The sequence below is a fragment of the Martes martes genome (genome assembly GCF_963455335.1).
Source record: "Martes martes genome assembly, chromosome: 6".
In the NCBI taxonomy this organism is placed as follows: Eukaryota; Metazoa; Chordata; class Mammalia; order Carnivora; family Mustelidae; genus Martes; species Martes martes.
The window spans coordinates 46,363,197-46,389,600 of NC_137893.1; the positions used below are offsets into that span (position 1 = coordinate 46,363,197).

At 34.5% G+C, this 26,404-nt stretch overlaps 1 protein-coding gene across 1 annotated transcript in view; it reads right to left on the reverse strand.

Moving 5' to 3' along the window:
- Positions 1–26,404, reverse strand: part of DOP1A (DOP1 leucine zipper like protein A) — a 104,606-nt gene that overhangs the window by 66,166 nt on the left and 12,036 nt on the right. Inside the window, exons 2-3 of the mRNA XM_080806957.1 lie at positions 6,457–6,647; positions 3,130–3,311 (exon numbers count right to left, since the gene is read on the reverse strand). Of these exons, the coding sequence (XP_080663083.1) occupies positions 3,130–3,311; positions 6,457–6,594 (320 nt within the window). The 5' untranslated portion in view covers positions 6,595–6,647. The remainder of the gene's footprint in view (positions 1–3,129; positions 3,312–6,456; positions 6,648–26,404) is intronic.

Sequence of the window (26,404 nt, forward strand, 5' to 3'; positions counted from 1 at the left end):
AAAACATAGGGGAAAAGCTCCCTGCATTGGTCTTGGTACTGATTTTTTAGATAGGAAATCTAAAGCACAAGCAACAAAAGCAAAAATAAATAACTGGGACTATATCCAACTAAAAAGGTACTGCACAATAAATGATAATCAATAAAATGAAAAGGTGATTTATGGAATGAGAGAAAATATTTGCAAACCACATATCTAACAAAGAGTAAATATCCAAAATAATATCCAAAATTAATATAAGGGACTCATGTGTCAACAGCAAAAAATCTCAAATAATCCAATTAGAAAATGGGCAAAGGACCTGATATATCATCCAAAGAAGATACTGGAATGGCCACTAAGTACATGACAAGGTGCTCAACATCATTAATCACCAGGGAAATACAAATCAAAAACAAAATGGGGTATCACCTCACAACTGTTGGAAAGGCTATTATCAAAAAGACAGAAGAGAACCCTTGTATGCTGTTGGAAGGAATGCAAATTGGTACGGCAATTATGGAAAACAGTATAAAGGTCCTTCAAAAAATTAAAAATAGAAGTACAATATGATCCAGAAATCCCACCTCTGGATATATATCTAAAAGAAATGAAATCATGAACTTGAAGAGATATCTGCATTTCCATTTCACTGCAGCATTATTTATAATAGCCAAGACATGGAAACAACTCGTATCCATTGACAGAAGAACAGATAAACAGCCATACGTGCTTGTGCTTGTGCATGCATGTGCGCTCTCTCTCTCTCTCTGAATGCAGTATTATTTGGTCATTAAAAAAAAATCTTGCCATTTGTGACAATATGGATGGACCTCGAGGCCATGATGCTAAGTGAAATAAGTAGAGAAAAACAAATATTATATCTCACTTAAATGCAGAATCTAAGAAAACCAAGCGCATAAAAACAGAGAAGAGAATGGTGGTTGCCAGGGATGGGTGGGGAGGAGAAGTGGGTGAAGGTGGTCAAAGATACAAACCTCCAGTTACAAGATAAGTAACTTCTGGTGATATGATGTACATGATGGTGACTACAGTTAACAGTACTGTATTTGGAGTTGATAAGAGAATAGACCTTAAAAGTTCTGAACATAAGAAAAAAAAATCATAACTGAGGTTATGATGGATGTGTTAACTAAACTTATGGTAATCATTTCACAGTATACACGTATATCAAATAATATGTTGTACAACTTAAACTTATGTAATGTTGTATGTCAATTACATCTTAATAAGGATCAGAAAAAATTTCACACAGATATGAAAAAAGAGAGAGAAAGAATTAGTAATCTGGAAGTTAAGTAAGAGGAAATTATCCAGAATGCAACAAAGACAGACAAGAGGTCTGAAAACAAGAAAGAGAGGATAAGAGGTGGGGAACTCAGAGTGAGAAGATCTAACATGCTTACTCATAGTTCCATAGGTCACAGTGAAACTACAGGGTATTAATGACAAAGATGTAGAGGAAAGGCTCTTACAGACAGGTAAGTCTTCTCTAGGCAACTCTTCTCTGAGGATTTGATATTTAATCAGAGACCTGAATTAGAGCATTAGAGGGTGAGGGAAACAAACAAAAAGATGAGGAAGTATAAACAAAGAGACCTGTATCATAGAACAAAGTGAATTGGGTGGAAAAAAGTAGGAATTGGATGTAATTGAGACAGGCAGGGCCAAAGTACATAAAACTTCAGAAGCCAGAGTAAGTACTTTGAATTTTACTTTTAAGTAGCAGGAAGAAGTCAATGGAGGTTTTTAGCAGGAGAATGACATCTATTTAAAGTATCAAAAAGTTGGGGCGCCTGGGTGGTTCAGTGGGTTAAGCCTCGACTTTGGGCTCAGGTCATGATCTCAGGGTTCTGGGATTGAGCCGTGCATCGAGCCCTGCATCAGGCTCTCTGCTCAGCGGGCAGCCTGCTTCCCCCTCTCTCTCCTCCTGCCTCTCTGCCTACTTGTGATCTCTGTCTGTCAAATAAAAAAAATAAATAAAGTATTAAAAAGTTTATTCTGGTACTGTGTGAAGAAAAGGGTATAAAAGAATAAGAACAGTATTACGTGTGCGTTAGGAGGCCAGTGACAAAGACCAAGCCGGAGATAAAGCTTACTTAGAGCAGATGCTGCCAGTGAGGGTGGAAAGAAGTAGATGGACTGGAAGATCTACGAGAACAATAACTAACATTTATTTAGGACTTCCCATATGCTGCATTGTTCTAAGTACTTTATAAATATTTACATTTTTAATTTAATTAACAATCCTGTGAAACTGGTAATGAGAATACACAGAGAGGTAAAGAAAATGACCCAAGATCATAGAGCTGGTGAGTGAAAGACAAACCATTTTGATTCCAAAGCTTCTGTTCTTTACCACTATGAAACAAAACTCTTGGTGACAGATTGTACATGGGAGGAAAAAGAATATGGGCAAAGAAAACAAGATACTAAGTGTAACCCTTGGATTTCAGGCTCGTGTAAATGGATGGACAATGGTACCATTTACTGAACTTTAGTGCACTTGCAGAAGGCTGGGTTTATAGAAAACGAGGTTAGGTTGGAATAGGGTGAACTTCAGTTGAAGAACCACACAGAGATGGTGAGTAAGTCAGAAGTTTAAAGCAGAAGCCAACACTGGTGATACCAAGTTGGGAGTTAGCACTTAAGGGATAAACCATGGGTATGGATAAGCTCCCCCAACGAAAGCAATATAAAGGCAAAGGTAAGGCTAAGCAAACTTTAAGAAATTCCATATGTCCATATGAAGACTGAAAAATTAAACTGCAGAATAGAAGCCAATAGAAAAAGACTATTTCAGGGAAAGAATGATCAACTACATTGAAAGCTGCTGAGAGATAAAGGTAACTTATATGTTCTCAGTGTAGTCCTCAAGTTGAAAAAGGCAGAAAGTAGTGTACTCTCAACAATTTTAAGCAAAAATTTTTCATAAATGACATAGAAGAAAAAAAAATCTTACATTAAGGAATATCCTAATTTTTTCTGAAGTACTTAATATCAAAATATTTGACACTGACATCTAAAAACTTCCTTAAAGGAGTTTTCAGTATTTTAGCTTTTACCACACAAAACATAAAACAATTAAAAATGTTTTTATTTTTACATAAATAATAAAAATTTTCTTACCTGTATAAAAAAAGATCTTTGGCAAGTCTCTTAGGTCCAATAATTTTGAAGATAATCTCATATGTTTCAAGCGCCTTTCGATGAACTCCACCTGGTAATGCTGGATGTAGGCATTGAGCTAGGCGTTTGCCTATGGTCAGCTTTTTGGGTACTACCTGGTACTTTGCATTATTTTGTAAAACCTTGAAGAAAACATTTTAATTCATTTGAGTAAAACAAAAACATTATATCTTTTATTTCCATTTTCTTGCACAGAATTATAAAAAATCCTTATAAGACTTCTTTACACTCTAAAAAATTATAGAGGGTGCCAAACAATTCTTGTCTTAGTCAGTTATATGTATCAGTATATGCCATATTTAAAATTAGAACTGAGGATGTAAAAAAATTATTTTGTTAAAGAAAAAGAACCCACTACATGTTAACAGAAGTATCATTTTTATTTTAAAAAAAGCATAATATTTTGCCAACAAATTTATTCAGAAGAGAGGCAATGATTTAGATTTTTGCAAATCTTTAATGTCAGTTATCCTTCAATCTATTTTTGATACACTGTTTGAAAGATCTGAAGGAAACTGGATCTCAATATAAATACGTAGTTGGAAGTGCAACAACCATTGCTTTAGTATATCATATGATAGCAAGGAATTCTAATGCTTAGAAGAATCTACTTAAGATTATAATTGCCCATTTCTCTTTACTAACTTAATTTCCCAAGTGGGCCAAATACAACTGCATTTATTCAAACATAACATTTTTTTAGAGATAATAGTCAGGGTAGAATTTATAGAAGATTCTATTTTACAAACCACCCAAAGGAGATTAGTTATTTAAGTAATAAGAACTTGAAAGTTCTTCCAAGTATTACAGTAAAGTGCTGATAGAAAATTACAGAATAAACACTCAGAATGAAAACAATAAAATATGCTAGAATTGGAATTTAGAAGAAATATGAAAGAAGTCCTTTACTTTACAAAACAAAGAACTAAAGTTAGAATGTATAAAATGACCTGCCAAAGGCAGTGCAGTAGAAAACTCAGGACTAGATCTCCCAGTTTATAACAAAAATGGAGGCTCTAACTGAGGTCCACTTAGATATACCATTTTCAATGTTCTTCCTACTATAAGCTTTTAATTCACTCTTAAGTTGGATGTAATGAACGTAAATAAAATCCATACATGAAAAGCAAATTAAGGGCAAAATACCAGTAAGAATACAGCTATGAAAAATATTCTTCAACTAACTGCTTCCGTTTCCAAAATATTAATTTGAATTTTAAACAGTAGCCAGGAGTCAATATTTACAAATTTTTAATTTTTTTTTTAGTAATCTCTATGCCCAACATGGGCTCAAGCTCAACACCCTGAGATCAAGAGTCACATGCTCTTTCAACTGAGCCAGTCAGGCACTCCAATATTTACATATATTTTAAGGAAAAGTATTATTACCTCTGTGGAAAATTTAATGATCTATAAAACAAATTGTTTTAATAAAAAATTCTATTAATACCAAATAAAATTTAAGAAGTAAAATAAAACACCATTTTCTGAAAGTACTTCCAACTGAAAAACCTATATAAATGAGGTGAAAGTTTAGTATATTAATAAACAATAAAATCTTATATTAATGTATTTAGACTATCATCAACAAATTTATATTACATATACTACATATAATCCTTGCCTATTTCTCAACTTAAAGTTTTTTCAATGACTTGCATATCCTACTTTGTATTATCTGGATACAGTGATATGTTTTCATAAATTATTGATTACATATAAAAACTACTTATGTACTCAATTATGTATATTAATTTTGAAATTTAGTAAATTGCTTTTAAACACAGTTCCTAGTAAGTTTTCAGAAAGAGACTCTTCAGAACAAAAAAGAAACTAACTACTTTTAAGCATATTCATATATAAGACTATTATAAAAAAACTGAGAATTTATCAAACCACAAACAATAAATGTTAGAAGTTAACATGTCAAACAGAAGTTTGTGCATCTATGGGGTGCCTGGGTAGCTCAGTGGGTTAAAGCCTCTGCCTTCAGCTCAGGTCAGGACCCTGGGATCAAGCCCCGCATAGGGCTCTCTGCTCAGCGCGGAGCCTGCTTCCTCCTCTCTCTCTGCCTGCCTCTCTGCCTACTTGGGATCTCTGTCAAATAAATAAATAAAATCTTAAAAAAAAAATTAAAAGAAGTTTGTGCATCTAATTTTAAGATAAATCCTTGGCATATTAAAAATGAAAGTTTTATTTTTTAAGATACAAAAATAATTATCCATAGTATGTATGAAGTTGAACAGTAGTGTCCTTAGAATACATTTTAAGACAATGTCTTTACTAATAATTGTATGCTCAGCTGTTTCATTTTAAAAGTTACTGGGAGAGCTCATTTCCTATCTTCTCCACTCTACTTAATATTTAAAAGCATCCCAATTCAATGATAACTGCTTAAAAAAAAAAAAACGGCAGGGGGCGCCTGGGTGTTTCAGTGGGTTTAATTAAAGCCTCTGCCTTCGCTCAGGTCACAATCCCAGAGTCCTGGGATCGAGCCCCACATTGGGCTCTGTGCTCGGCAGGGAGCCTGCTCTCTCCTCTCTGCCTGCCTCTCTGCCTACTTGTGATCTTTGTCTGTCAAGTAAATAAATAAATAAAATCTTAAAAAAAAAAAAAGGCAAAAAAAACCCCACCTCCCAAATCTCCAAAACTATAGATGTAAGGTGAGAAAAGTTTGATCTAAGAAAGAAACAAAAAAAGGTGTTAAACTTAAAGCTATGAGTTGATCCATAATGCCACCATAGCAGGGGATTAAAACTAGACATGTTTGGAAGAAACACTTAAGGTGAACCTCCAAGGCTTAAGCGACTACTTGTCACTTCTGTAAAAAGTACTGAATATATCTGAGGATTTCCTGGATACAAAATTTTCTTTACTGCTACATAACACTTGCAAAGGACAGAGAAATTACTACATTCCATATGGAGTTTTAAATTTTGCTGTCAGGAACTGCAGAACCATATCTGATGATCAATTACAGAAATCTGTTATCCCTTGGAGTTAGCATATTTGCTTCCTAGTCTTGTGTCTTTAATGCCAATGATGGAACAACTACATTTTTCAAGTACTGTTGTTGTTCTGGCCACAAAAATATACCTGGCTGTATAGGTAGGCAACTCAGGAAGTAAAATAGCAGTACCTAAAGTAATTCTGAACTTTTGTTATGTTTTTACAATTCTTTACTTCAACCTTTAGAGAAATTCAGTAAGTACAAATTCAGATTTCTGATTTTTACTTCTTTTTATGAAATGGATAAAATGGACATACCTTATTAAGTTTTCCAAGTGCTGATATCAAATCTGCCCATTCACTGGAATATTCAAAATTCTTTAGTGCTTTGTCAATTGCAGCTACATAGTTTCTGTATTTAGAGTCACTCAGTAATTCCAGCTCTTCTGTGTTCATCCTCCCACAGCGTCCCACTAGAGACCAGTTCCAAAGTCATGTAAAATCATTACCTATAAAAAAGTTAGAGGAAACCAAAGTTACAAAGTAAAATATTAAAACAGGTTTGTATGCTCTTGCTACAAAACCATTGGCCAACTTTAAAATAAATCAATAGGACTTCATTGAAATGAAAAACCTTTCTGCTTCAAAGGATATTATCAAGAAACTGAAAAGAGGAGAAGACTTCTGGGGAAGATGGCAGAGTGGGAGGACTCTAAGATAACCTTGTTCCACAGATACAACTAGATAACTAAATAACAAAATAACTCAAAAAAATGACCTGAAGACTGGCAGTACAAACTCTCCACAGCTAAATGTAGAGAAGAGGCCATATCAAAGAAGGTAGTAAAGGGCTGCGATAGATCGAGAGCTAAATGGATTCATGGGACTCTCCCTAGAGGGAGAAGACCCCAGGCCTGAGAGAGGAGAAAAACCAACCCACACCTGGGAGCCTACATGGGGTTGACGAATCAACATAATATTTCGCTTTGAAAACCAGAGGGTCCAAATTTTGTAAGTTCTTATAATCAGTGGGGCTTAAAACCTGGTCCTTTAAAAATCAGGAGGCTTGTGAGAGAACAGTGAGGGTGAGAGGAAACTGAGCCCCCAGCCTTAAAGAAACAGCAAAACAAACAGCCCCAGTAAGATAGGGCACAGAAGCAGCAGTTTGAAAAAAGCCTGGGTATCTGGGAGGAAGATTTGCTTACTAATCTCAAAGCACGTGCTGGAGGGGCAGGGATCTTTGGGAGACTTTTCCAGGAAGAAAGGAGCTGGCAGGCCTGGAGGTTAAACAACATGCTACTAAACAATGAATAGGACAACCAAGAAATCAAAGAAGAAATAAAAAATACATGGAGACAAATGAAAATGAAAACACAATGGTCCAAAGTCTTTGGAATGCAACAAAAGTAGGTCTAAGAGGGAAGTTTATAGTAAGAGGAAGTTATATTATAAGAGGAAGTTTACAGGCCTACCTGCAGAAGAAAGAAAAATCTCAACCTAACCTTACAACTAAAGGAGTTAGAAAAATAAGGGGCAACTGGGTGGCACAATCAGTTAAGCATCTAACTCTTGGTTTCAGCTTAAGTCATATCTCAGGGGTGTGAGATGGAGCCCTGCATCAGGTTCTGCGCTTAGTGGGGAGTCTCCTGAGATTCTCTCTCTCTCTCTCCCCCTCTGTCACTACCCCCCTATTCCCCTGCTCACACGCTATAATAAACCTTAAAAAAAAAAAAAAAGGAATTAGAAAAAGAAGAACAAACAAAACCCAAAACCAGTGGAAGGAAGAAAACAATGAAGATTAGAGCAAAAACAAGATTAAAACAAAATACAAAAACAAAAAACCCCAGTAGATCTGGTAAATGAAACCAAGAGCTGATTCTTTGAAAAGATCAACAACTGACAAACCTTTAGCCAGACTTATTTAAAAAAGGGGGGGGGCACAAAATCCGAAATGAAAGAAAAGAAGTAAGAACACTACAGAACTACAAGGGGTTATAGGAAAATACTGTGAAGAACTTATATGTCAACAAATGGGACAACCTAAAATCATACCGCCTCCCAAAACTGAATCAGGAAGAAAGAAAAAATTTGAATAGACCAATTACTAAAAATGAGACTGAATCAGCAATCAAAAAACTCCCAACAAACAAATGTCTAGAACAGACAGCTTCACAAGTGATTTCTACCAAACATTCAAAGAAGAGGTAATACCTATTCTAAAACTATTCCAAAAAATTAGAAGAGTAAGGAAAGCTTCCAATTCATTCTATGAGGCCAGCATTACCCTGATGCTAAAACCAGATAAAGATACTACGAGAAAGAGAATTATAGGTCAGTATCTCTGATGAACTTAGATGCAAAAATTATCAACAAAATATTAACAAACTGAATCCAACAATACATTAAAAAAGTCATTCACTATGATCAAGTGGGATTTGTTTCAGGGCTGCAATGCTAGTTCAATATTTGCAAATCAATCACTACATAAATCACATTAAGGAGAGAAAGGATAAACACCATATGGTCATCACATTAGATGCAAAAATTATCAACAAAATATTAACAAACTGAATCCAAAAATACATTAAAAAAGTCATTCACCATGATGAAGTGGGATTTACTTCAGGGCTGCAATGCTGGTTCAATATTTGCAAATCAATCACTACATAAATCACATTAAGGAGAGAAAGGATAAACACGATGTGGTCATCACAATAGAAGCAGAAAAAGCAGCTGACAAAGGATAACATCTATTAATGATAAAAACTCTCAGTAAATAGGTTCAGAGAGAACATACCTCAACAAAATAAAGGCCATATGTGAAAAACCCACAGCTAACATCATACTCAATGGTGAAAAGGTGAAATCTTTCCTCTAAGATTAAGAACAAGATAAGGATGTTCACTCTTATCACTTTTATTCAACATAGCACTGGGAAATCCTAGCTGCAGCAGACAAGGAAAAGAAACAAAAGGCATCCAAACTGGTAAGGAAGAAGTAAAACTGTTCTATTTCCAGATGACATGATACTATATATAAAAAACCCTAAGGACTCTATCAAAAAAGTATTAGAACTGATGGATGAAATTTGTAAAGTGACAGAATATATAATTAATATAAAGAAATTTGTGTATTTTTCTATACTAATGAGGTAGCAGAAAGACAAATTAAGGAAATAATCTCATTTCTAATTATACCAAAAAAGAACAAAGTACACAGAAATAAACTTAACCAAGGAACTAAAAGACCTGTACTCTGAAAACTATACACTGATGAAAGAAACTGAAGATGACACAAACAAGTGGAAAGATATTCCATGTTCATGGAGTGGGAGAACCAATATTATTAAAATATCCATACTCTCCAAAGCAATCTAGATTTAAAGATTTAATGCAAATTCCTATCAAAATACCAACAGCATTTGTCACAGAATTAGAAAAATAGTCCTAGATACGGAACCACAAAGGATCCCTAATAGCCAAAGCAAACTTGAACAAGAACAAAGCTGGAAGTTATCACAATCCCAGATTTCAAGATATACCACAAAATTGTAGTAGACAAAACAATATGGCAATGGCATAAAAACAGACACATAAATCAATAGAACAGAATACAGGGCTCAAGTAAACCCATACTTATATGGTCAATTATTCTATAACAAAGGAGGCAAGAATATATAATGGAGAAAAGACAGTCTCTTTAACAAATAGTGCTGGAAAAACTAGACAGCAACATGCACACAAAAGAATCAAACTGGACCACTTTCTTACAGCATATCCAAAAAGAAACTCAAAAGCGAATAAAGACCTAAACATGAGACCTGAAACCATAAAACTCCCAGAAGAAAACAAAAGCAGTAATTTGACATTGGCCACAGTAATATTTTTCTCCATATGTCTCCTCTGGCAAGGAAAACAAAAGCAAAATTAAACTATTGGTACTACACCAGAATAAAAAGCTTTTGTTCAGTGAAAGAAACTATCAACAAAACAAACAGGTAACCTACTGAAAAGAAAGTATTTGTAAATGTTATATCCAAAAAGGGCTCATTTTCAAAACATATAAAGAACTTATATAACTCAACACCAAACGAATCTGATTTAAAAATGGCAGAGGACTTGAACAGACATTTTCCAAAGAAGACATACTGATGGCCAAGAGACCCATGAAGAGATTTTCACACCAATAATCATCGGGGAAATGAAAGATAAACCACAATGAGATATCACCTTATACCTGCCAGACTGGCTAAAATAAAAAAGACAAAAAATTACAAGTGTTAACAAAGATGTGGAGAAAAAGGAACCCCCATGCACTACCAATAGGAATGCAAATTGGTGTAGCCACCGTGAAAGACAGTATGGAGGGTCCTCAAATAATTAAAAATGAAATTACTATATGTTCCACCAGTGGGAATTCACCCAAAGAAAATGAAAACAATAACTTGAAAAGATACACACACTCCTATGTTTATTGCAGCATTATTTGTAATAGCCAAGACATGGAAGTAACCCAAGTGTCCATTGATAGATGAATGAATAAAGAAGATGTGATATGTGTCCATAATGGAATATTACTCAGTCATTAAAAAAATGAAATAGTGCCATTTGCAACAACATGGATGGACTAGAGGGTATGATGCTGAGTTAAAAAAAAGGTCAGACAGAGAAAGGGAGAAAGACAAACACCATGATTTTATTCAAATGTGGAATTTAAGAAACAAATGGACAAAGAGAAAAAGAGATTAAAAAACCCCAAGGTCTTAAATATAACATAATATAAATATAACAAAATGGTGGTTACAAGAGGGGAGGTCTTTTGGGGTATGTGGGAAATAAAGAAAGGGAATTGAGACTACATGTATCTTGAAGGGCAATGAGTAATATACAGAACTATTGATTATATTATAGTACACTTGAAACTAAGACTGTATGTTAATTATACTTCAATACATAAAATGGATTATAAGGATGTCCACACAACTCTGTACTAAAACCTATTAAAGTACACACTCTAAATAGGTGAATTGTGCGGTAGGTGATTGTATGGTAGGTGAATTATATCTTGGTGAATATGTGTGTATATCCCTACATACTTTTTTCCCCCTATATAATGGGTCTTAGGGAATCTGTGAACTACCTCAAATTACATGCAAAATTTAACTCTTACATTTTATTGGGGAGATAGTCTACTACTTTTATAATAATCTCAAAAATGGTTCTTAACAAAACCCTCTAAAAGGTTAAGAGTCACTACTCTAGAGATTACAAGTTATATTGCTAATACATGTTTGCACTGAAAAAAAAAAAGGTAAAAATCTATGAATTTATTGAATCAAAATTTTCGTGGTTAAGGCTGTGACAAAAAGAATGATACAAACTTCTCAATTCTCTATCTTAATTCTTTTATCCATAAAAATAAAAACAGACAAATCCCCACATCCCATTTTTAGAAAGATTATCTTCAATGAAGAGTCACTTGACTTTTATTCACTTCAATATACCATGGGTCAAGTCCTATGTCTGGGTGCTGAATAAAGAGAATATTCCTGCCCTCGTGATACTTTCATTCCAAATTGGGAGGGGTAGGCCCTTAAAATAATGCAAAATTTATGCGGGGGGAAAAAACATGTATTTTATTGTTATACCTTCCTACTCTGGATTCTCACAGGGAAAAAATAAAGCAGTATTTTGAAGTACTGTGAGAAACCCAAGATGAATAGGAATTTAAATGATAAATGAATCAAAACTCATCTTAATTATCTTCTCTTTCAACATTGATTTGTTTCATAAAGAACTAGCTATGCAATTCCTTTGTGCAAAGAAGTCTTTGAAAGCAGGACCTATATTTCATACATATTTGTATGTGGCACAGCACATAACTTACAATAGTCAAGCTCAAGCTGGATGCACACATGGTATTTTAAGTATAATAGTTAAGACTGGGAGTAAGATAAAAATCCTGCAAGCTGTTTTATCATCAATCTTTATATTCTAAAATTTTTTACAATTCAATTTAACCATAAGTACAAACACACATAACAACATATGCTTTCAAATACAAAAGACAATCTTCGTTTTAAAATCTATTTTGTCTAATATAAGTATTGTTACACTGAATTTTTTCATTTCCGTTTGCAGTTTTTTCCAACCCTTCAGTTTTAGTCTGTATGTGTCTTTAGGTCTGATGTCTTTTCTAGGCAGTATAGAGATGGGTCTTGTTTTTAATCCATTCTGTCACCCTAGGTCTTTTTTATTGTAGCATTTAGTGTATTTACATTTAAGTTAATTATTGATAGGCATGTACTTATTGCCATTTTGTTAATTGCTTTTTGATTGTTTTTGTAGTTTTTCCCCCTTCCTTTCTTCATCTCTTGCTTTCTTCCCTTGTGTGTTTTGTTTTGTTTTGAAGATTTTTATTTATTTATTTGACAGAGAGCAATACAGGAAGAGAGGGGACACAAGCAGGGGGAGTGGGAGAGGAAGAAGCAGGCTTCCTGCTGAGCAGGGAGACCGATGCTGGGCTCAATCCCAGGACCCTGGGATCATGACCTGAGCTGAAGGCAGACACTTAACGACTGAGCCACCCAGGTGCCCCATTCCCTTGTGGTCTGATGGCTTGCTTTAGTGCTATGCTTGGATTCCTTTATCTTTTTTGTGTGTTTATCTATTGCAGGTTTTTGATTTGTGGTTAACACTAGGTTTATATAGAACATCTTAGGTATATAGCAGTCTATATTAAGTCTATGGTTGCTTAAGTTTGAACACATTCTAAAAGCACTACATTTCTACTCCCCCTCCATATTTTATGTATATAATGTCATATTTTATGCCTTTTCATTCTGTGTATTCCTTGACTGTTTTTTTCTAGATATAACTGATTATATTACTTTTGTGTTTTCACCTCCATTATTGCCTTTACAAGTGATTAATTACTGCCTTTACCACATGTTTGCTTTTACCTGTGGAATTTTTCTTATTTTCTTCTATTTCTGGCCTTTTCTTTCCAGTTAAAGAATTCCCTTTAACATTTCTTGTAAGATGGGTTAGTGGTGATGAACTCCTTTACCTTTTGTCTGGGAAACTATCTTTCCTTCTATTCTGAATGATAACCTTACTGAGTAGAGCATTCTTGGTTGTATGTTTTTCCCTTTCAGCACTTAGTATCATGCCACTCTCTTATGGCCTTCAAAGTTTCTGCTGAAAAATCAGCTGACAGCCTTATGGGGATTCCCTTGTTTGTAACTGCTTTTTCTTGCTCCTTTCAAAATTTTCTCTATCGTTACTTTCTGCCATTTTAAATTATTATGTGTTTTGCTGTGGACGTCCTTAAGTTAATATTGTTAGGGGCTCTCTGTGTTCCCTGGACCTGGATGTCTGTTTCTTTCCTCAAAATAGGGGAGTTTTTAGCTATTAATTCTTCCAATAAGTTTTTTGCCTCCTTCTCTCTTTCTCTTAATAAATAAAGCAAATGTTAGCAGACATAAAGGGAGAAATGGACAGTAATACAATAATAGTAGGGAATTTTAACACCTTCCTTACACCAATGGACAAATTAGCCAGAGAGCAAAGCAACAATGGCTTTGAATGACACATTAGACCAGATGGACCTAACATATACAGAACATTCCATCCAAATAGAGCAGAATACATACTCTTTGTTAGTGCATGTGGAACATTTTCCAGGATACATCACATGTTAGGCCACAAAACAAGTCTCAATAAGTTTAAGAAGACTGAAATCATACCAAGAATCTTTTCTGCCCACAGTGGTATGAAACTAGAAATCAATTACAAGAAAAAGTCTCGAAAGAACACAAATACATGGACACTAAACAACATGCTACTAAACAATGATTGGGTCAACCAAGAAATCAAAGAGAAAATTAAAAAATACATGGAGACAAATGAAAATGAAAACACAATGGTCCAACATCTTTGGGATGCAGCATAAGAAAGCAGTTCTAAGATGGAAGGTTATGGTGACACAGGCCTACAACAACAACAAAAAATAGGGGTGCCTGGCTGGCTCAGTCAGCGGAGTGTGTGACTCTTGACCTTGGGGTTTTGAGTTTGAGCCCCACATTGAGTATGGAGATTATTTTCAAAAAATAAAATCTTGGGGCACCTGGGCGGCTCAGTGGTTTAAAGCCTCTGCCTTTGGCTCAGGTCATGATCCCAGGGTTCTGGAATCAAGCCCTGCATTGGGCTCTCTGCTTAGTGAGGGGCCTGCTACCCCTCCTTCACTCTCTGCCTGCCTCTCTGCCTACTTGTGATCTCTGTCTGTCAAATGAATAAAAATCTAAAAATAAAATAAAATAAAATAAAATCTTAAAAAAAAAAAGAAAAAATCTCAAATAAACAACCTAACCTTATACCTAGAAGAGCTAGAAAAAGAACAAAGCCCTAAGGTAGTAGAAACCAAAAAAGACATACGGATGGCCAACAGACAAATGAAAAGATGCTCATTATCAAAATCACCAGGGCAATGCAAAACAAAACCACAATGAGGTATCATTTTACTGTCAGAATTGCTAAAATTTAAAAAAAAAAATACAAGAAACAACAAGTGTTAGTGAGAATGTGGAGAAAAAGAACCTTCATGCACCGTTAGTGAGAATGTAAATTGGTGCAGTAGAAAACAATATGGAGGCTCCTCAAAAAACTAAAAATATAAATACCATATGATCCAGTAACTCCATTACTGGAATTTACACAAAGAAAATAAAAACACTAATTTGAAAAGATATATACGTTTCTGGTTTATTGCAACATTATCTATAATAGCCAAGATATGAAAGTAACACAAGTGTTATGGATAGATGAATAAAGAAGATATGGTACACCAACACACACACACACACACACACACACACACACAAACACACAGGAATATTTCTCAGCCATAAAAAAGAATCAGACCTTGCTATTTGTGACAATATGGATGAGCCTGGATGCTAATTGAAATTAAGTCAGAGAAAGAAAAACACCATATAATTCCATTTATATGTTGCATCTAAAACATTAACAAATGAACAGACAAACAAATAAATCAGACTCTCAAATAGAGAACAAACTGGTTATTGCCAGAGGGGAGGAAGGTGGGCATGTAGGTAAAACAGATAAAGGGGATTAAGAGACACAAACTTCAGTTATAAAATAAATCACAAAGATGAAAAATACAGCTAAGGAAGTATAGTCAATAATACTATACAATAACTAATACAATAACATAATACAATACTATACAATAACTAATACAATAACAATGTTGTATGGCAAGCCCTGAGTAATGTATAGAATTGCTGAATCAACAGTTGTACCTAAAACTAATATAATATTGTCAATTAAATTTCAATAAAAATAAAGGCATAGGCCAATATAAATTAAAGATCATTGTAAAGGCAAGCTAGAAGACCAAAAAGCTCTTTGTCTTTCCCTTTACTGATTTTTACTTTATAAAAGAAAAACAGGGGTGCCTGACTGACTCAGTTGGTAGAGCATGTGGCTCTTAATCTTGTTAGTTCAAGCCCCACATTGGGAAATTTAAAAAAATAAAAGGAATATAATTATTAAAAATGCATTAAATAAAATGCAAGCAATTGAAAATAAGCACGTGGATATATCTGCCAAATAACAATGTTGATTAACATGATTATCTACTTGTTAATGCATATTTTTTAAATAGGTACGATCATAGAGCATATATGTCTTGGCAGTGTATATTTTTCAGTTTCCCCATTAGTTCTTATGTAATCATAATTCTTAGTGGTTTCATTAAGTGGATATATTATACTTAAGCTCTTCAAAGAAACATACTGACATACTGAACAATTAAAGCCGTAACTTTGATAAATGATAAAATAGCTAAATATTAACACATAGTGACATATAAAGAATTAAGGTTAGAATGAACAAAAATGAAATCATTTCTGGTTTTTCTTCTGAGAAATCATACAAGAAAGAACCGTAAAACCAAATTAAGTTCAGGGCAAAAAAGTCAACTTGACTGGATTATCTGAAAGGATAAAAAAGTAGTATAAAATAACTAAATTCTAATTAATAAAACCTAGGAATAGTGGTAGAGAAAGCACATATATTTTTACTGACAAGGACTTTTTCCCTTAGCAATAGTTCCAGTATAAGATATAACAAATCATTTTCAAGATAAGATACATAGTATTTGTGCATGGGGAAAATTAACCTAAAAATCAATTTAGTAGTAATTCCTATAAATGAAAGTATACTAATTATAATCAGAGTAATAATATAATTTGAGGCAATATTACCTCAACTGATACATTCTTCAGACACACTTTTTAAATTTGGTATAAAAAAGCTAACCAATAATGACCAGGTAAGTTTGTGGAGTTTAGAACTCTTTCATGTATTTGCAGCTAAAAAAGTTGACTCAGATAAGAAATTCGATTTTTTTTTCTTATTTAGATAAAAATTATCTAAATATTTAAATGTAACTAAAAAGAATTCATGTAGTATAGACATGTATAACAGGTAGAATATTAAAAGCAAAAATCTTAAGCAAACAGATGAAAAATGAGAAAGGATATTTTGCAGAAGTTTCATCAGCAGGAAGCTATGTATGGTACTTTCTTTTGGGTGAAAAGATGGTCACATCCTGGGACTAGAAGCAAGCTACACTTCCTCAATGACTTTTAATAAAAATAAAATGACTCATTACATATCAGAAGTCTAGGGGCATATCACTTTTGAATTTTTCATCCAACATATAATAAATGCAAATTCCAGCTCTCAGGTACTTTTTTCATCTTTTATTTTAAAGTGGCTCAAGTCAATACTTCTCAAAGTGTGGTGAAGAATCAGTTTTCCCCCAATCCATTGCTTACTGATATAAATATAAATCATGCACACAGTTGTAGGAATATCAAATTGCTATAAATATGCCAGACACTGGGATTGCTCAGTCAGTTGAACATCCCACTTTTGATTTTGACTCAGTTCATCATCTCAGGGTCCTGAGATTGAGCCTTGTGTTGGCTCTGAGCGCCAGGGTCTTCTTGAGTTTCTCTCCCTCTGCCCCTCCCCAATTTGCACTTACGCTTGCTGTCTCTCAAATAAATAAATCTTTAAAAAAATGTCTAATGCTTACTTCCATCTGTATTTATCTCATGTTTCCTTAACTAAGAATTTGCAAATGGCCTGCAAATCACACTTTGAGCACCACTGGCTTAGATCACAATGCAAATAAAGCATTTCCCAAACTGGATCAAGGAAGTTCGGACACTGCCTCTTCTCCAGAAATGTAGTAATAGGTGGCAAAAAATGCACATGTTCAATAACAAAACAGTGTTTTGTAGAACCCCTTAGACCACAAAAAGACAGTGGGGGGGGGAGCAGGGTCTCAAAGCATAGGACTTAAAGTCAAGACAACTGGGAATCCAAATCTTAGTTTTAACACATAGCTGTATGACCTTGGGTAAGAGGTCAAAGCGCAGTTTCTTCACCTATAAAACAAGATGATAATACCTAGCTCAATGGTTGTCAAAATTAAATAAAGAATGTATTAAACCTATCAGAGCGCCTAGCACATAGAAAATGTTCTAAAAAGTTACGGCCACCCTTAGCACCAATAAAAACAAAACAGTACCAGGAAGCAAGTATGCTAATTTTAAGGACTAATAAACTGTAATTAAGAACCAGATATCACTTTGAAACTAGTAAAGGTAGTAAAATGGAAAACTGAAGACTCTCACTGAATTATATCCAATTGTCTCATGAATGCAAATTAAAATTCGTCATTACCAAATGTGTGGGTTTGTTTTTTTTTTACTATTAACCTGTATATACTTAACATACCTATTGAGTTTTGACTAATGTATACACCCATAAAACCATCACAATAATCAAAATTCCTCACCAGAGTTGATATAGAACATTTGCATCACTATAAACAAGAAACCAAGCAATTCTACCACCTCTTACCAAATGAGCTTTTTTTGTTTGTTTGAAGTTAAAACAAAACAAAAAACCCAAAACCTACTTTCTGGTAGATACAATACTAATATAACTAGAAAACTTGAAAATGTAAATAAAAATCAATAAATAGAAAGAAAAATTGTGCCTTGTTTTTTCTTAAAGTGATGCAGGTAAAGTCAAAATGGCATTTATAATTTTTCCTTCAGTATGGAATTGTTAAATCCCTATATTGTACACCTGAAACTAATATAACACTGTAACAAAAAAGTTATCCTTGTTAAAAAATTTTTTTTCTGGAGCTGTTAATAAGCAGGTTTTTTTACTTAATCCATAATCATATCCCTTGACAATCTAGCTGTTCTTTCAAACTTATAACTCACATAAATTGGACCTAGCATGATAATAAAATAAAGCATGATTTAGTGTAGTGTTTGTCTCATTCAAATATAAAAATGAAACAAAGTGGCTATTTAAAAAAGGTGTAGATTTCTCTAGGCAAATTAGGCCCTATGAAAACTATGAGGGTATTCATATTGTATAGGGTGAAAAGACAAAATTTAAGAAAGAAAACATTTCAACAGACCATCTGAATTTTTAAAAAATTTGTTTAAATGGTTATAAAAAATGAGTAGACCTAATTTCAGAAAATAACCACACAAAGATATTTTGGCTGATTTGCTTATTACTTACCAGCTGAGCTCCCTGACTCCCTCTCTCCTTTGCCAATGAAAAGTCAGGGGAGGACCGAAGAGACAAAGGACTATTCAGTATTAGCCAATTCTACAGATGTATCTAGGGACTTTCCAAGAGTTTTATCACATTCCAAGTATGGAAATAAATAAATTACTTAAAGTACCATGCAGTTCAGGGGGAAAAAACTATTTGTTGATTATGAATAAAAAAGTACTTTAAAAAATTCTATATTCCAAACTTATTTGACTAAATAAATTATTCAGTAACTGTTACCATTTAACAAATGAATGTAACATTAATAAATCTATTTCATTTTGATCAAAAGTTCTGGGTTTCAAATACTGACCAGTAATAATCTTTAGCAAATAATTTATTCAGTCAACTTATAAATCCAGTTACTCCAGAAAACTGGAAACTTCCTGGGAGGGCCAACAACAATGGATAAAAGAAAACACCTACCAGGTATTTCACAAATAGGTTAAGGTACTGACTAGAATCCTGATGTTCTGTACTTCCCCTCATCTGACCCAATCTCAAACCTTCAAAATGGTATACACACTAAGAAACTCCAAATATGTGATCAACAGATCTTCAGCTTTTCTCTGCACATCTGGCTGCCTTCTCATCCTAACTACCTTCTCAGGATAAGACCTCTGATGCAGCAGAGATAGCAACATCTTAGCTAACCTTACGCTGTGGCTTATGACATGCCAGGGACTGTTTCAATGCTTGCATTATTTTAATCAATTTAATCCTACTTGAGCCTATGAAGTATGCATTATTATTGCCCACATTTACAGATAAAGACTGAGGTATATAAGGATTATGTGATACATTTAATAAACAGCAGAGCCAGGAACAGAAACAGGTCTGGCTTTAGAGTTCTAACTCTTTGAGTAGCAGAGAGAGACAGAGAGAGAGAGAGAGAGAGAGAGAATATCTCAAGCTGACTCCTGCTGAATGTGGAGCCTGAGATCATAACCTAAGCCAAAACCAAGAGTCAAAGTCAATCAGCTGAGCCACCCAGGCACCCTTGGAGTTTTCTTAACCATTACTCTTTGGTCTCGTGGAGGATTCTTTCCTTTTTATACCCATCCTAGACGGTGAAGTATCTTCCTTACTCTCTCGATACATACCTGGCAAAATCCCTATCTGAGTTGAACTTGATTACTTGTCTTTTTATTTTTTTTTAAGATTTATTTATTTATTTGACAGAAATCACAAGTAGGAAGAGAGAGGGAGAAGCAGGCTCCCTGCTGAACAGAGAGCCCAATGTGTGGCTTTCTTATACACTAACAATGAAGATACAGAAAGGGAAATTAGAGAATCGATTCCATTTACTATAGCACCAAGAACCATAAGATACCTGGGAACAAACCTAACCAAAGAGGTAAAGGATCTGTACTCGAGGAACTACAGAACACTCATGAAAGAAACTGAAGACACAAAAAGATGGAAGACCATTCCATGCTCTTGGATTGGAAAAATAAACATTGTTAAAATGTCTATACTGCCTAGAGCAATCTATACTTTTAATGCCATTCCGATCAAAATTCTACCGGTATTTTTCAAAGAGCTGGAGCAAATAATCCTAAAATTTGTATGGAATCAGAAGAGACCCCGAATTGGGGCTCGATCCCAGGATCCTGAGATCACAACCTGAGCCAAAGGCAGAGGCTTAACCCTCTGAGCCACCCGGGCACCCTGATTATCTGCTTTTTCCATGCCTGAACCCAAGCAACTGAACATTGCTGGAGAAAAGGCGTGCACACATAGGCTGGCTGACTGCATTTTAAATTGAGAAGCAAACCTCAAATAGGCATTCAACACTGTTCTAATCCACTGTTTCCTTAGTGAATGTACTTGCCTCACACAAGTATATCATACTTTGTCTTCTTTTCAAAACTCTAATACCACCTCCCTCCAGTGTTGTTAAAGACCAAACTTCAAATTTAATTAGGAAAACAGAAGCAAATCCTATGACCCAGCAATTGCACTACTAGGTATTTACCCCAAAGATAGAAATGTAGTGATCCGAAGGGGCAAGTACACCCCAATGTTTATAAAAGCAATGTCCACAATAGCCAAACTATGGAAAGAGCCCAAATGCCCATTGACAGATGAATGGATAAAGAAGATGTGGCATATATACACAACAGAATACTACTCAGCCATCAAAAAAATAAAATCTTGCATTTGAAATGATGTGGATGGAACTGGGGGGTATTATGCTAAGCAAAATAAATCAATCAGAGAAAGACAATTATCACATGATCTTACTCATATGTGGAATTTAAGAAACAAAACAGAGGATCATAGGGAAGGGAAGGGAAAAACAAAACAAGACAAAATCAGAAAAGGAGACAAATCAGAAGCGACTTTAGTCACAGGAAACAAACAGGGTTGCTGGAGGGGACAGGGATAGGAAGATGATGTAACTGGGTAAAGGACATTAAGGAGGGCACGTGATATAATGAGCACTGGGTGATTAAGCCTGATGAATTACTGAACTCTACCTCTGAAACTAAATATGTTTCTAACTATATGTTAATTAATTGAATTTAAATAAAAAAATTTTTAGCACACGAATTCAGTAAGATATTCAACCATTAAAAATAACTGAAGATCATGCAAGAACAAGAACAAAAAAGAAAACAGAAGCAAAAGGAATGCTTATATTCCCTCTAATAATCTGTAAACCTATCTTCACTTACCCAAATTCCTTACCTTCTTCTCTGTTCCAAAGAACAATGGGCCCTTCTCAGTCAAAGACCTACCCTTTTGCTCTTTTTGGATTCCATCTCCTCTTGCTTTCTCAAGGATTTTCCTCAAGTGCTTTAATGGTTTACTCTTCAGTAAGTTTATCTTCCTGTGCAGGATCATTCTCCATTAGCCTACACACAAACTCCTGGGATCTCCCATGGTGAGAAACTAAAATTTATAGCTTCCTCCTGACTCTCACAGACTTCCTGGATACCAACCCATTTTTCTGTTCGCTTTCATTACAAAACTTTCTGAAGGATTTTTCTATACTATTTCATTTCCTCATCTCCTCTTCACTCTTTAGTCCACTCAAAAATGCCTATGACACTCTCCCTCCAAGGAAACCACCCAAATAAGGGTCACCAGTAAACTGCATTAGCCAAAGCCAATGGTCTTTTCTTCAGCCCCTCATGTTAATCAGCTTCTCAGGAATATTCAGTACTTGGTTCTTGGCCTCCAAGACTCTTTATTCTCAAGGTATGTTTTGACTTCTTTAGCAACTCTTTTTCAGTCTATGTCAGCTCCTCTTCTCTATTCAAATTTTATTTATTATTTTGTAAATGCTGATGTACTTCAAGACTTAATCAGGAACTCTCATCTCTTCTCCCGAGTTATTTCCTCTACTCCTACAGCTTCAAATAGCATTTGTTAAGAATATATCCTAAATGCCTCCACCACCACTTTTCCATTATTCTGCTTAGAGTCCACTCCACTACACCACCAAATCCTGTTTCTACTCTTAAGCCCTTATAATCCATTCTCCAGAGAAGTCAGAGATCTTTTAAAATCATATGTCAGGGGGCACCTGGGTGGCACAGTGGGTTAAAACCTCTGCTTCGGCTCAGGTCATGATCCTGGGGTCCTGGAATTGAGTCCCGCATTGGGCTCTCTGCTCAGTAGGGAGACTGCTTCCTCCTCTCTCTCTCTCTGTCTACTTGTAATCTGTCTGTCAAATAAGTACGTAAAACATCTTTAAAAAAATCATATCATGTCATTATGAGAATATCTAAACCTAAATACACCAACATTTTTTTTGCCTCGTAGGGCATTTTGTGTTTGCTATTCTCTGTATCTGAAGGCTCTTAGGTGAACGTGACAAATCCCTTCCTATTCTCCAAGTAATATGAAACCCTAAGAAAAGCTTTTTCTGAATAGTTGATGTCAAGTGGCCTAGGCCAAGCACACAGTCTAAACATCTACGTTAGAATATCACATTATTTCCTTTCTAGCACTTCAATCTGAAATTTCCTATTATTTGCATATTTCCTATCTACATTCCCTTAATAGAATGCAAATGCCATGAGGTCAGAAGCCAATGTCCAATAATGGACTGGTTCATTCTTCAATCAATGGACCCATGAAAATGGGTGGTACACAGTAGGCCCTCAAATGTTTTTGAATAAATAAATCTGTCAATGTGAACACAGCTCACAAACCATTTTGCTTTGTTTTTTTCTAAGAAAAACTCTGGAGAAAAGAGCAAAACTACACTTCTATTTTTCAATCAGTGTAGCCACACTTGAGTTCAGTCCCTTTAAACAGACTATATTCATGTGGCTATTAAACACTTTAAACTGAAAGATTCTCCTAAGAACACCTATTAAAAAAATGGGCTTTGTCCAATTACATTTTAAAAAACTAGCTCAGTTTTAGCATGTTTATTTAGCATACCTACTTAAATATGGAGGATGTCATTCTAGCCCCCTGAAAAGACATCTCTTAAATGTGATATTCCCAGGGGTTAAAGCTTTTAAAATTAATTAGATTCAAATCTCTAGTTGGAGAAAATTCTGACAAAGTTTTAGTACACTTCAGTTATATATTTATATTTTCACTTTTGATCTTGGTGAAAATTATAAAAATAAAACCTATGATTCAAAAAATAAAAATCCCACAATCTAAAAAGATGACAAAGAGCAAGTTTTATTTACTTGGAAAAAAGATAGCAAAATTAGTTGATATATAAAAAATTATCCATCTGTTAGAAATACTCTGAATTCTATAAAAAGGATAACTAAAGATTTCTTCTTGCTTTAAACTCTGATTTTTATGACACATAAGCATCACGAAGAAAAGTAATTTAGAAAATAGAACACTGCATGCACATATTACCACCTAAAATGATCCATGAATGGGTAGCGAGGAGTCTTTTGTAAGCTTCAAATGTTAATAGCTGTAATAATGAAACATATGCCCTTGAGTTAAAGGTAATATCCTGTCCCCCAAGACAGAAGCCAAACAAACACTGCCCAAACATTATTCAAGATGATGATGATTACTAACAGCAGCTCACACTGACTTCGTGTAGCAGGCACCATGCTAAACCCTTTTATACAAGTTATCTCATGTAATGTTCATTACAAATCCACGGGGCAAGTACATTCATGCAGCCATGTACATATGAACATTCTGGTGTTTGAGGTTCACATAGAGTTAAGAGAAGGAACCAGGAAGAACTCTGGCTGGCTAACACCTAGGCCTGGTCCATAATCACTGCCTTTGTCAACTATTTTTTTTTTATCACAACTCTTAATTCTTCTGCCTGACATATCCCACCTCTCCTCTCTTACTCAATTTTTCAAAACAAAACAAAACAAAACAAACAAAAAAATCCTGTTGCAGCTATAGAGGCTTTCTTAACTCTTTCAGTCCTCATTTTTTAGACATTTTTCTTTCTTTTCTTATTCCACTTACTTTTTAAAAACACTATAATGGTGTAAGTACATATATTTCCGTCGTTTCTTTTAGACCTTGCCTTAGGGACAAGGACCAAAGCTGAACTCTGAATACCCCAAACCTATTATCACTGCTCAATACTGAAAGTGTGTAGGTTAAAGCATAAGGTGAAATAACTATAAATTCTGATATAAAAGGTTTTTGCTTGGGTATCTGTAAAACAGTGATCCTATTCAATAAATGACCATGGTGAAAGGGGCAGAACCTAAATAGTTGGAACAGATGGCTCAATTACATATTCTGATTTAGTCATATCATATTTGTATCAATCACACAGAAAGAAGTAGTTGTGTGAATAATCTAAAACTGAGAATGTCAAACAACTAAATTTTGGCTTTGGGATTTATAATGCTTTTTCAAACATATCTTTTTAATGTTTGGTATTTGTCAATATTAAAATCCATTTGATTTCCCTATATATACACTGATTGAATTTGGTGGTGGGAAATGAAACTAACTTTTTAGGTGGCCAGGGTAAGTCAGCCTGAGAGTGTCAGCATAATATACTTAAAGAAAATCTAAATTATTTAGATTGGCCATATTCTGGTCTTGTTTTCAATTAAAAAGAAAAAACACTGCTTGCTTCTTAATAAACAGAAGGTGAAATGTGAGATAATGCTAAGTAACAATGAGTGTGTGACTATATAGAACGATTAAAAAGATGTGAAACACAAGATGAAGTACAACACTAAAATTAGCTATCCTACCAAGTACTTCTTCCAGTTTATTTAAAACATCCCTTCTCAGAAAGTATCCTTCTCAAAATAAATATGCTCATTAGTAGCTGAGTAATATTCTTCATTTAACAATGACAAATAGTTTATTTTTTAAAAAGATTTTATTTATTTATTTGACAGAGAGAGAGATCACAAGTAGGCAGAGCCGCAGGCAGAGAGAGAGGGGGAAGTAGGCTCCCCGCTGAGCAGAGAGCCAGATGTGGGCCGCAATCCCAGGACCCTGAGATCATGACCTGAACTGAAGGCAGAGGCTTAACTCACTGAGCCACCCAGGTGCCCCAATCTTTAAAGAAATATATTCTTAACTGAAACAAACTACTAGAAAAAAATGTAAAAAAAAGCAAAAAAAAAAAATTTTAGCACAATTAAGTTAAACCATATTAGCACCATATTAAGTTAAAATTAAAGTTTAGCACCATATTAAGTCAAATAATTATTTCCAAGAAAATAAAATTTAATCATTTTAAAAATAGTAGTAATGCTCTCAGCATTTTTTAAATAAATGACATACTATTAATCATAGTATTTAATTTAAAAATAGAAACTGGTTATTGCATGAACACAAAAAAATGCTGTATTATATATAACGAACAGTCCAAGTTTTTCTGTATTTCCCAGTGTGTTTTACTGAGTATCTGTAAACCAATTTTCTAGCCTGTGAAAAAAGATGCACTTTTTCCCAAACAACAAAAAAATCCCATGCAGAGTTTTATTTTGTTTTGTAAATTTTATTAAAACTGTTCCAAAAGTAAAACCATGAGGAAAACACACATACACAAAGATGTAAATTCAACTGCGCCTATGCATCTAAAGAATAAGATCAAAATATTACATGAGCAGGAAGAAACTAACATTTTGGCTGAGCAATTTTACCTTTAGGGATATATAAAAGAGGATTCACACTGGACACAAACTATGCATGTGTCTGCACATCAGTTTATGCAAAGTTGTAAAAGAATAGTGCTGGACAGTAAGTAGCACTGCAGGTGTTAAATCCCCTAATGGGCAAAGGAAAGCAGCTATAATTAATTTTGAAGATATCAAGACACTTCACAGAGAATAATGGGAAACTACCTGTGGCAGGCCTGCCTCTGCCTTTACATCTCTTCCAACGTGCATTTCGTATCATGTTTTAAGGTTTAGATGAAAATAGAACAGTATTAATATCATGAAAAAAACAAAAGAACCTTGCTGAGGTGTTACCTGGCAAGAAAGAGAATTAACTGTAGATATTTTGGTAGATTCTGAAGCACCTAACAGAATCAGAACCAAAATATGGTGTTGCTTATTGTAAAATCCTTATTCAGAGTCCTTTTACAAAAACTGGGTATCCTCTGAAACACTGATAAACCACGAACTGTTATCATTATTATTACACCGCTC